This window comes from Sinohyriopsis cumingii, chromosome 2 (assembly GCF_028554795.1).
Source record: "Sinohyriopsis cumingii isolate HCF-2022 chromosome 2, ASM2855479v2, whole genome shotgun sequence".
Taxonomy (NCBI): domain Eukaryota; kingdom Metazoa; phylum Mollusca; class Bivalvia; order Unionida; family Unionidae; genus Sinohyriopsis; species Sinohyriopsis cumingii.
Window position 1 is genome coordinate 68643312 of NC_142962.1, and position 12413 is coordinate 68655724.

Genomic DNA, 12413 nt, shown 5'->3' on the forward strand with positions numbered 1-12413 from the left:
TCATAGCCAGTGGTCAAGAGATCGCTTAATCTACCACACTGTAGTAATTCTTTGGAACGAGTCGTTAAAAATCACTTCATCTGGTCTAGAGATGAGAAATATTCCACAATCGTTCATTAATATTCAAATTTAAATGTATTTCATGTCTGAAGAAAGACTGAGGTACATTAAGACCAATGACAATACGACAAACATATTCTTTAAAAAAAATTGTCTTGACCTTTTTCTTTCTTCGTTATATTTCTATTCCCATAGGCCACTAAAATGCACTGGCTATTCCCTCGACTCATATTTTTGTTTTAATATACGATCCATGAACAATGAGGATAATACAGATCCATATTCCCAATTGTATGAATGGAACGGTCCGGGTTGGTTTTTCACTTTGGTTGCTTTCGGTTTCCAGTTAGTTTAAAATGAACTTAGCAACTCTTTATCTCCTTACCACCCCACCCTCCTTTGACTTCAGATCAAAATTTTGCAACCCCAGTTAAAATTCCCAATTAGGCAGAAGTTCAAAAGCTGTAATTAGACATGAATCTCTAAACTCAAACACTCAACGTTGTAATAAAAGCACACAACTAGCTTGGGCATATATGTTCATAAATTACTGCAGTTTCGCAGCAACATTGAATTGTGGAACAATTATCTGCACAAATGTTTGGGGCAGGGTTGGGGGGAGTGAGATTGAAATACGTAGAATGCGAGGTTAACACATGCTAAACGTGTAAAGTATATTAGCTGAATAACAAGAAAGATTCCTTTCAACAAAATGTTATTGTGAAGCTCTTGAACTCTTGTGCTGCTTCATCCTGACCAGGTTAGATCACCTTCGCGTGCCAGAGATTGTTGGTTAGTTTTACTTGCACGATGAATTACTAGACAAGTCAAGTTATGCATTCTTTTTGTGAGAGATTAAGTAAAATGCACACTTCGATGAATATCCAAAAATTTAATTATTAAAATAAAAGTCTGTCACGATAATGGGGTCACAAATTATGTGAGTGGGCATATGGAATGATTTGATTATAACATTTAAGACACGATCATAATTATCTGTATTATAAATATACCTTCCTATCTTATCAAAATGCCCACAGTCACCACTTCAAAGCCGTTCCGACTGGAGGTTAGATAGTTCACAATGTTCCTGTTCATAATTTTCGTTATCCTGTTGCTGTCTGGTGAGAAATTGATAATAACACACTAGTAAAGTAAATTTTAGTGCAGATAGAATTTGAATATGATATTTATTCATTATTAATATTAATAATTTATGTATTTATTATTATTATTAGTATTATTATTTAGTAGGAGAATTAGAAGTAGCACCAGCAACTGTAGTACCATTATTGAAGATTTGTGTATTCTTTTAATATAATTATTACATCTTGGTCTTGTCTTTACGTAGCTATTGACATCATCAGTATCATTTATGAATTGTACTTCATATTTGACGTAATTCTTGAAGTCATGAAATTGATTATACACACATGGACAGCAGTAAAGAATTAAGCACGCGAATATATTACGTGTAATCGATTTTCACGCTTCATGAATCCTGTAAAATATGGAGTTCTATTCATGACTTTACAAATATTTATAGAAATAATAACTGACTGCAATAAAAAGTATCACTACTACGTTTAGACCATTGTGTACAAATATTGTCCAAGCACATAATAGAACAAATATATAATTAGTTCCGAGCTTGTGCTATCAATTCGTTGACAACTGTGTCGTGGTAGTGGGATGTTACTACACTGGCATTGGCTATTTAGGCGGACACCTACTAAGTATTATGAACTAAAAGCTAAACGTTTTCTGAGTCACATGACTGTAACCAGTCTTAATTCTTGTTAGAAAGGCCTGGTAAATTTGCAACTTTATAAATAAGAAGCATCAAAGTGATTTACTATGACATCCTGTATTATTATTATTATCATTATCATTATTATTATTATTATTATTATTATTCCCCAAAAAGGTTATGAAATCTGTTTAATTTTAACTTTAGAAAATAAATTTTTTAAAGATAGCACAAACACAAAGACAGAAAGAATATGTTTTATATAGAAAAATTCTCTTTTGATCTTTGTATTCTAAAAATGCAAGTGTAATACTATCCCAATCCCAATATTTGATGGTCTCATTTGTTCTTCCAAAAAATGTCCATAATAAAACGACAAAATATATCTTTGTTTTTGTTCCAGGAAGTTGAATCCACATTCTAGAAAGTTTCAATGAAGTCATTTCTCGATTTCTAAAGAAACTATTTATTTTGTCGCCTCAGTGGAATTTTGTTTTACATAGTACCACCATAGTCAGTCACGGGAGACAATCTGCACGTTCCTTTATTATAACGGATACAGAAGCGGATTGTCTCCCGAGGCATGCAATCGCAATGATTAAGTAGCTTTAAGAATCTCTTGTTCGTTTATAATGATATTTGCCTCTAAAAACGACACTGGTTCTAGAAGACAAATGTCCTTTATCTACAGGTTTCCGTGTATTACAGATTAATTCATGGTAAACACAATAATGATGACACTTCAACGATGATATTTCCTATGTTAATCTTGTGTTCCTTTTGTTTTCTATGCTTACTGCGAGTTTTCGTTTTTTCAAAATGTCGAAATAAGTGGAATGATGTGATACGTTTCATTTGTAATGAAGTTAACAAATACGTTTGTAGTCTTAAATATATTAATCGGTGAATTTAACCAAAAAAATAAAAGACCTCCCCCCATGAAAATTTCTAGTCATCAACCTTAAAACATATGAGCAAGACTAAAACTAGTAAAATCAGGTAGAAGAAACGAAAAAGGGAAAGCTGGGAAGAAAAGAATGGTCAGTAGGGTAATATCAGTATGATTGGCCTGGTGTCTTCTTCTCCAGTCGTGATCACCATGACTACGTTTGTCCATCAAAGGTGGCCATCCTATTCTCAATGCATGGTCTGCCTAAACTAAATGTATTGAGTTTGATTTACTTTTCCCTAGGGAATTAGCATTAGCTAAGTATTGATACTAAAAATAATTCAGAGCAAAGTTTTGGGTAGCAATTTCACAAGTAGTTAATTCGTTCGTTATGTCAAAAGGAAACGACATTTCCCAGTGGCGTAGTCAGATGGAATCGATACATCTTGCATAAAAGAGACTTAATGAAGTTGAAAGTTTTATAGGTCTGAAACAGCCCGATAAATTGTGTTTTGTTGAATTATGCACGCATATCAGAAACAAAAATAGCCGTACTTGACCCGCACAAACCATTACATTTTAAAGAAGCAATTTAATATGACTGAAGTAAGAGGGACACTAAGAGAGAAAAAATAGTGTCACAGTCTAATCTGACTTCTTTTATACATTTGTCTCTACTTTTCGTAATGGTCAGACCCAAAGGAGATGCTTGAAATATATTGATGTTACTCCTCACAACTAAAAGAGAGAGAGTTTTGAAAATATTTTTCATCATTTGGAACAATACCATTCAGGAAACGAAAATATAATTGCATATAAGATGTCTAACATTGTCGTCCTATAGAAATTGTAGTTTAATTTCAAATTCAGATAACATAATGCAAACATTTTCGTCTTATTGTTTTGTCTGATTGGCCCTTGTCCATAGGTGGGGGTAGGAGTTTCGGTCTACATAACTCATGCCATTTTTACTAAATAACGTATTACGTAGCTAATTTTTGTCTCTTATTGTAGATTAGATATTCATTGATTGTAGGCAAACATGTTTACTTGGATTTTAGTTCAGGACATTAGTTTTCCCCTTAGAAATTTATGGTCTACATGACGGTTTCCATGTTCTTGGCTAAATTTTAGTGAAGATCCTGATCTTGTTTATGACTTAGAGTGTTCTAACAAGGAACTTTTGACCCTCGTCCTGGTTGTCTTAGGTTTTTATATTAACGCTGTTTACATCAGAATCATTTATTCCAGTCTTAACATTCGAAGTGGAATCAGTCTTTAGGTTGTGCTCATTTTTAATTTGATATTTATTTATTAAATTATTCATTGTAATTACTAAGATCTCTATCAATTGAAGCATTAGTTGGGGATTATTATAATTTCATTTACAGACAAAGTAGATTACATCATTGTCAGTCATCAAGACTTTTAGCACATCAGTACTATTCCAGGATGTTGGTAAATCAGCAAATTCAAGATTGGAATTCATTCGAAATGAAATAGGAATTAAGTTGGAATACTCTACACATTTATACTTGTAATTACATTTTTAGGATTCTTTAGGACTGAATTCAGAATACATAAGTTCTTTTCAAATGTTCACTTTCTATTCTAGACAAAAACTATTTATTGAATTTTACTAAACCTGTTAGTTTTCTCCCTCTACTTTTACTTAGTTTAAAATCATATACTGGTAACACTGGACAACAAATTTTTACAAAAGTCATGTTACTGAAATAAAATTAGTCAATTCTTATCAATTTTTATGTGCTGAACACGAATATGACAGTCAAATTGCAAAATTGGCTCTAGTTTTTTTGTAATCTGCAAGAAATTAATGTTTACATAACGAAATGCATTCCAATAGTAAAAGGTCAACTGTAATAGCCTACCTATAAAAAATCAAGTCATTGACTACATCTTAGATTTCTTCACCTGTCTCTTGTACAGCTGTTCGGGAGCATCTCTGAGGAGTGTCCAGCAGTAGTCAGCCAGCATTGTAGTGGACCATTTTCCCTGGTATCTTTGTTCCATTGTTGCGATATCTTGATGAAAACGTTCGCCGTGTTCATCACTAACAATACCACAGTTGCTAGGAAAGAAATCCAAATGGGAATGAAGGAAGTGAATCTTTAGAGACATATTGCAGCCAAGTTTCTTATACTTCATCAACATGTCTTCTACTAGTTCCTTATAGTTTTCTGCCCTAACATTTCCGAGGAAGTTTGTAGAAACTAGGCGAAAAGCATTCCATGCTTGTTTCGCGTCACCTTCCAGCAAGTTGTTGAACCGGTCATCTTTGAAAAGCTCTCGAATCTGAGGACCCACAAAAACTCCCTCTTTAATCTTTGCTTCGCTGAGTCGAGGGAATTTTTCATGCAGGTATCGGAATGCTGGCAAAGTCCGGTCAATGGCTTTCACGAAGTTCTTCATCAAACCTAGTTTGATGTGAAGGGGTGGTAGCAAGATTTTCTGAGCCTCAACCAGAGCTGGGTGTTGGATATTCTTCTCTCCAATGGCTACATTCTGCCTGTGAGTCCATTCCTTCCTCATGTAGTGCATTTCCCTTGCTCGGCTATCCCACTCGCATAAGAAACACATGTATTTTGTATATCCTTGCTGCAGTCCCATTAAAAGGGCAACTACCTTCAAATCACCACAGAGGTGCCAGCTGTACTTGTTATACTCAATGGAATTCAGTAGCTGCCTTAAGTTATCGTACGTCTCTTTCATCTGGACAGCATACGCTACTGGAATAGATGGAAGAATGTTTCCATTGTGCAAAAGCACAGCCTTGAGACTCAGTTTCGAAGAGTCCACAAATAGTCTCCATTCTTGTGGGTCATGAGTGATTTTTAAAGCATTCATGAGGCCCTCAATATCGGAACAGAATATCAGATTACTTTCCTTTCTGAAGAAAGGCTCCAATTGCTGGTGGTGCTTTCGATATGCAGTAATTGTGACATCTTCTTCTAGAAGATTCCATTGTTGGAGTCTTGATCCTAGCAATTCTGCCTTGTTCTTTGATAAGTCCAAATCACGAATCAGGTCATTTAGTTCTTCCTGTGTTATTCTGTGTGGGGTTGATGATGCACCACAGTGAAAATCTGGATCACTGCATGCTGATGGACCAGGAGAAGAACAGGTCGACTCACCTTTGTCTTCGTCAGATGAATCAAGAGAATATTCTGCTGGAGGTTCTGGAATAGGAAGTCCCTCACCATGTGGAACTGGTCTCAATGCAGACGGAATGTTTGGGTAGACTATTCTCGACTTCTTTCGCTTCGTTATTCCGCCGGAAAGAGGAGGAACCAAGCAGAAGTAACAGTCATTTAGGTGGTTGCTTGGCTCTCTCCACACCATTGGGACTGCAAACGGCATTGATGACCTTTTGCAATTCAACCACTGTGAAAGCTGTGTTGTACATGTAGCACAGCATATATGCGGAGCCCAAGGCTTGTCTTGGTCACCAACCTTGCATCCGAAGTAAAGATGATATGCCTTCTTCACTTGAGAATTGATACTTTTCTTCTGGTTGGCAAATGTCACTTCCCCACAAATATAGCAAAAATTGTCCGCGGTATTAACACACTTTCGAGGCATTACTGTTCTTTATTGTACGTAAATGGATAAAATAATAAGTTTTATGTAACAGTAGCTTGAACTGTCTCGCACAACGTCTAAAATATTTTAAATGCTGAACCTATCTGATTGGGCTTTATATAGTACACTGCTTACGTCAGCTTCAGCAGCCGCCTGGCATTAGTATAATAGGCCTACACATGTATAGTACACTGCTGACGTCAACTTACTTCAGCAGCCGCATGGCATTAGTATTGCATTGCATCAGAAAATGATGCAATCAACTGTGGATGATGTGAGCATGATGGTATTATGCAATGTTACATCATTATTCCGGATGTTGCTGCAGTCCTACTGGAGAAATTTACACAGTGAAACATAGAAAATGAGGTATATGAATATCTTCAAAACGAGAGCCAATACAAATTTTTCACGGTTATATTCGTGTTCGGCACACCAAAATACTACAGATTAGGGCCTTTTCAAGTCAGTAATGATTTCACTGTTGACCAGTGTAATATAAAAGTTGGGGCACTCGTCCTGGATATGAAAATTTAAAAACAATATTCAGATAACTTTAATTAGCTTTTGAAATTTAAGATCGCTTTGTTTTGGATATTTGATATTTATTTATTTAAATTATTCATTGTAATTGCTAAGATCTCTATCAATTTTTTCGGACTGAATCACTAGATGGGGATTATTGTGATTTCATTTACAGACAAAGTAGATTACATCGTTGTCAGACGTCAAGACTGTTAGCACATCATCATTATTCCAGGCTGCTGGTACATCAGCACATTCAAGATTGGAATTCATTCGAAATGAAATAGGAACTCAATTGGAATACACTACATTTTTATACTTGTAATGAAATATTTAGGATTCTTTAGGATTGAATTCAAAATACATAAGTTCTTTTCAAATGTTCATTTTGTATTCCAGGAAATAGATTATTTATTGAACTTTGCTAAATTTTTTGGTTTTCTCCCTCTTCTTTTACTTAGTTTAAGACCATATAGTCGTAATATAAAAGTTGGGGCACTCGTCCTGGATACGAAAATTAAAAAAAAATATTCAGATAACTTTAATTAGCTTTTGAAATTTAAGATCACTTTGTTTTGGAATTATTTTAGTCCCTGGTATTTTAATTTCACATGTTTGATAAATCTTTAGTGCAAGCAACAAACTTTACAATGTCGTGTAAGGTGGTGAACTTTGTTTAATTCTACTCAGAAGGGTTCGAGTCCTTCGAAAACGACAAATTGCTTCAGCTTGCGGGACCATATAATCTTTCTTTAATAAAGAAAGAAATATAAAAGCAATCAATTGCTCCATTAATAAAGAACGAAATATAAAAGCAATCATTTGCTCCAGTATTTGGTAGAAAATAATTTTTTGGACAAATATGCTTTGGATTCGATTAGCGACTTTCTATGTGGCTCTTACATGAAACTAAAAGAATAAAAATTGAAAAGCGAGATGGAAATAGAGCCCAGAAAGCTTCCGCTTGAAACGTATGACAGAAATCCAAAATCAGAAAGTGGAAAGAGAAATACCATTGTAGAAAGATGAAAGGAAGATTGAAAGCAGAGTACGAATCCAAAGAGAAAGATAAAAAGAACAATGCAACTGAAATTAAAACAACTAGAACTGGCAAACGTAAAAAGTACCAATACCCATTTACACACAAGTTCCGTTTTTGAGGTTCCCAGAAATATTAGGTTATTATCCCTTTTCATGAAAAATCAAGTTGATAAATATTTTCTTCATTTTCAGAAAATTGCTGAAAACTTGAAATGGCCAAGAAAACGTTGGATTTTGTTATTACAAAGTGTACTTATTAACACAGCTCTACCTTTCACTCTCATTACAACAATTATGATATCGTTTAGGAATATATCTTGAAGGGTTATGAGTTGGTACATGCGAAATCTCGACAATTGTTTAGGAAATGTAGAAAAGAAACTGGACAAAGTTATGTCGCATGCGTACAACAGAAAAAGAACGACAACTTGATTGGCGGTCCTCCACCAAGAAGTCTGATAATGATACGGTCAATCTCAAGAATCTATATTGCTGAAGACTTCAAGAATTCCATCCATAATAATGTCAAAACCTATCTTGACGAGAAAAAGGTTGAAACTTTGAAACATGCTACTCGTACAGCTGAAGATTATTCCTTGATTCGCAACATTTCAATGGTTTAATAAGTCTTCCTCTCAGTAGCCTTTTGGTAAAACATCATCTCAGTCCCATATCAGTACTTCCAACTCGCAATCTGGCACAACTTTTAGGAATCGAACTTCTGATAAAACTGATCAAAAATCCTTATTTCGTCCTACGTACACTTATTGTCGGAAGAAATGGTAAGTTATTTCTAATTTACATAGTCTGAAACTTAAGCAGAAAATTAATGACAGAGCTATTCCAAATGCCCTTATTTCTAAGAGGTCAAGATCATGGTCATTCATTGAAAGCAGTACATGTGTTGGATCAAACGAGACTCAGTCTGATTTTATTAAGGACAATTATGAACCATTCATTCGAAAATTGTTATATCACTTATTGGTGATTATTCAAGACCTTTCCTAATTAAAATATTAAGGGATACAGGAGATTGCCAGAATCTTGTATTATAATGAGACTTGCCTTTATCTGAGAGGTCTTCTTTTTGTGAAATAATGGTATTCAGGGAGTAGAGTGTGGATTTGTTAATGTTCCTCTCCATTATGTAAATTTATCATTAGACGTAGTCTCAGGAACCGTGACAGTAGGACCAATGAGTGACTTCTTTACCAATTGAGGGCAATCATTTATTACAGAGCAATGATCCAGCTGGATATAAGGTTGTTGTTAAATCACTTGTAACTGACAAGCCTTATTTGAATCAAAAAAGTATATCCTCTTGAAAATGAAATCCCTACTTAATAACTAGCTTCAGTCGTTATTACAGCTATGGCAAAAATAATTCTTGAGAATAATGTTGATCAGGAAATTATTCCTGAAAGTGAAACGTGTAATGTTCAGTCTTTTGTTGAAGTCACCTTTGCTCTATGTATATATTAATCAAGAGGTGTTGGTCACAGTGACCCCCTTTTAATTAGTCATTCTCATTATTATAATCAGGGTAACAAACGACAATCACTCATTCTCGAAAAGAAACAAGATCCTATGGTAGTCTTTTTGTTTCAAAGGGCGATTAGCGAAACTGAAGCCACAAAAGGACTAGATTGTTATTTTGTGAAAAATGGGGTCCTTATCAGAAAAAAATAATCGATTTGAGGAACCCGCTCGTGATCAGTGTGTTACCAAATTGTTGTTCCTCAGACGTATCGAAATTCTAAGTCTATCCTACGAAACATCCTTGGCTATTCATTTAGAAGTCAAAAAAACTTATCACTATATCTTGAATGATTTTCATTGGCCAGAAACTAAAGGTGTTGTTTCTAAATACTGTAGATCTTGTCATACTTGTCATATGGTATGAAAATCCAATCAGAATATACATAAGGCTCACCTGCAACCTATTTCTGCATTTGACGAACCATTTTACAGCATACCTAAGACCAAGTCAGGCAACTATTAGTAGTTGACAATAGTTTTTGGATCCACAAGATTTCCAGAGGATAATCATTTGATGAATATTAAGACTAAAATCATAATTAAAGCTTTGATAAACTTTGCCGTACTGTTTTTTATATGATTTGGTCCGATTGATTTAATACAGGAAAGATTGGGATGATGGTGTTCATTTACTGATGTTAGCTGTTAGGGAATCAGTCTCAGAATTATTAGCTTTTTGTCTTTTTGTAATAATTGTTACGAAATGCCCGATATGGCTCATTTAGTCTTCCATACTTTTCATATAATCAGGTTGTCTTGTTTCACGCGCCGTAATATTTCTGTAAATGTAATTTTTTGTCGTATCGCGTGACGCTTTTATTGCTCGCGCGGCACGTGCGAAATAATATATTATTGCGCACTACTATATATATATCGGGTAGAGATATTGAAGGGCACAGCCAATATAGAGGGAAGCTCTAAACATATTCAGCTGTCGGGCAGGTGCCATTGTAATTTAGTTAGAGCCAAACAGTTGGGTGAGTCGAATGTTTTTTAGTCAACTCTTTTTATTATTTACAATAATTATTCAGTTTCGTAAAAGCACGTTCATTGTTGTATTATGTGGTCACATCGTTTATCGTATTTGCAATTCAGTTTATTAAGATATAACCTAGGCAATGTGGTAGCGAGTTAATTTCATCTAGTCGCTATCACGACTAATTTCGAAAACATATTATGTATTTATTAATGCCATAGCATTACGTATATTTATTTTTATTGCATAGCATTCCTATGTCATACTTCGTGCCTATCGTATGTTCTTAAAGTAGTTGCAACAAAACCCATTTCAATTAAATTAGACTATTGGAAAGGTGTGTTTATTTTCCATATTCAGCTCGCCGGTTATGAGCAGCCGGATGGGCTTGTGGATACAATGACGTCTGTTGTACCATTACTAGTATAACCCACCAATTCAGTGCCAACGTACGGGTACAAGTGCGGAGGGGAAAGTGACCGTGCCAGAGAGAAGGCCTTGTCAACCTGTATTTTCCAATCAAGTAGTGTATTGACTACAAGTAAAGCACAATAACAAGTAGTGTATTGACTACAAGTAAAGCACAATAACAAGTAGTGTATTGACTACAAGTAAAAGCATAATAACAAGTAGTGGTTTAACTACATGTGAATTGTGACAGTTTTGTCTGACTACATAAATGTTTGCAACCAGTAGTTGAGTATATAGGTTTGCAACAAGCATTTGTTTATATGAAAATTTGCTAGAGATATTTGTATACATGAAGTTTATATGGAGTTGCTAGAACTTTTTGACTACATGAATGTGACATAGTAGTCAAAGTGTATTTCATTTGTTTCATTTTCATTTTATATGCTTTTCTGTGTTGTTTTCATATCATTAGTACCAGTGTTTAATATATTGTCATTTGTCATCCACGAACGGTTTATTGTTTCTTTAAAACCCTGCCCGGTCTCAAAGGGTCAGCTCGACTACGTTACAATAATATTTACCCATTCTGAACGTGGACAATTTAAGCTATTAGAAAATAAACTTTTTTTTTCAACTGAAGATTCAAAAATTAGTCGTTTTGACTGTTTCTGATTTCAAATACAAGTTGTTAAAGGCTCGTGAAGTAGCTAGAAATAATCTTCACTCTACGTAGTCAAACATGAAATTAGGATATGACAGAAATACAAAATAACGAAGCTTTCAGCCTGGCGATAAAGTTCTGGCTCCTTTGACCATACCTCAGAATCCTCTTAAGGCTAAATAGTATGGTCATTACGCAGTTGAGTTGAATGTAAGTGACTTCCATTATGTCAATAAGACTCATAAGTGGAGGAAACAGAAACAACTTTGCCATATAAATATAATAAAGGAATATGTTGATAGAGATACCCTTGTTAATTATTCAATCAATTTAGTTATAATAGCATGCAGAGATGATTGGAACAATGGCATGCAATCGGTCTGTTGTGACTTTGGTTCAACCATTCTTCCGAATTTACAAATATTTAATAATCTGGACCAGAAACTTCTACATCTGCATGCACAAGAAAAGTGTGAACGAAAACATATGTGAGAATGAGCACTCGTTTCCAGATTTTCAAACACGAACAAAGAAAATCTATCATGAGGCTAAAAGCGTAGATTCTATTCATGTGAAACAGAATTCTTACATGATGAATTCTCTCAAATAGGAATATTTAAAATCCGAAATTCGATAGTTGTTGGAGAACGATTTCATAGATTGAAGTAAAAATAATTGGAGTTCACCATGTATTCTTGCCATGAATACATGTTTACCAACTACAGAAAAGTGAACAGTGTCATCAAAACAGATTCATTTCCATTGCCAAGAACCGATGACTGTATTAACAAAAATGGAGATGAAAGATGTCACCAAATTTGACGTTTCTAAAGGATTCTGGCAAATTCATTTTACGGAAAGAGCTAGAAAAGTTCGGCGTTTGCAACTCCAGAGGGACATTACCAATAAAAAGTTATGCCGTTAGGTAAGAAGGGTTCTCCTTTAGCTTAATTAACAT

General features: G+C 34.7%; 1 protein-coding gene across 2 annotated transcripts in view; it reads left to right on the forward strand.

The window, feature by feature from the left end:
* The first annotated feature begins 1101 nt into the window (after nucleotides 1-1101).
* The window catches only part of LOC149805102 (endoglucanase-like), a 32204-nt gene continuing 20892 nt past the window's right edge, over nucleotides 1102-12413 (forward strand). Inside the window, exons 1-2 of one of the 2 annotated variants that reach the window (XM_089935909.1) lie at nucleotides 1107-1184; nucleotides 8061-8117. In XM_089935909.1, coding sequence (XP_089792035.1) covers nucleotides 8081-8117 — 37 coding nt within the window. In that variant the 5' untranslated portion in view covers nucleotides 1107-1184; nucleotides 8061-8080. Of the gene's footprint in view, nucleotides 1185-8060; nucleotides 8118-12413 lie in introns of both variants that reach the window. The other variant, XM_089935899.1, reaches the window with a different exon arrangement.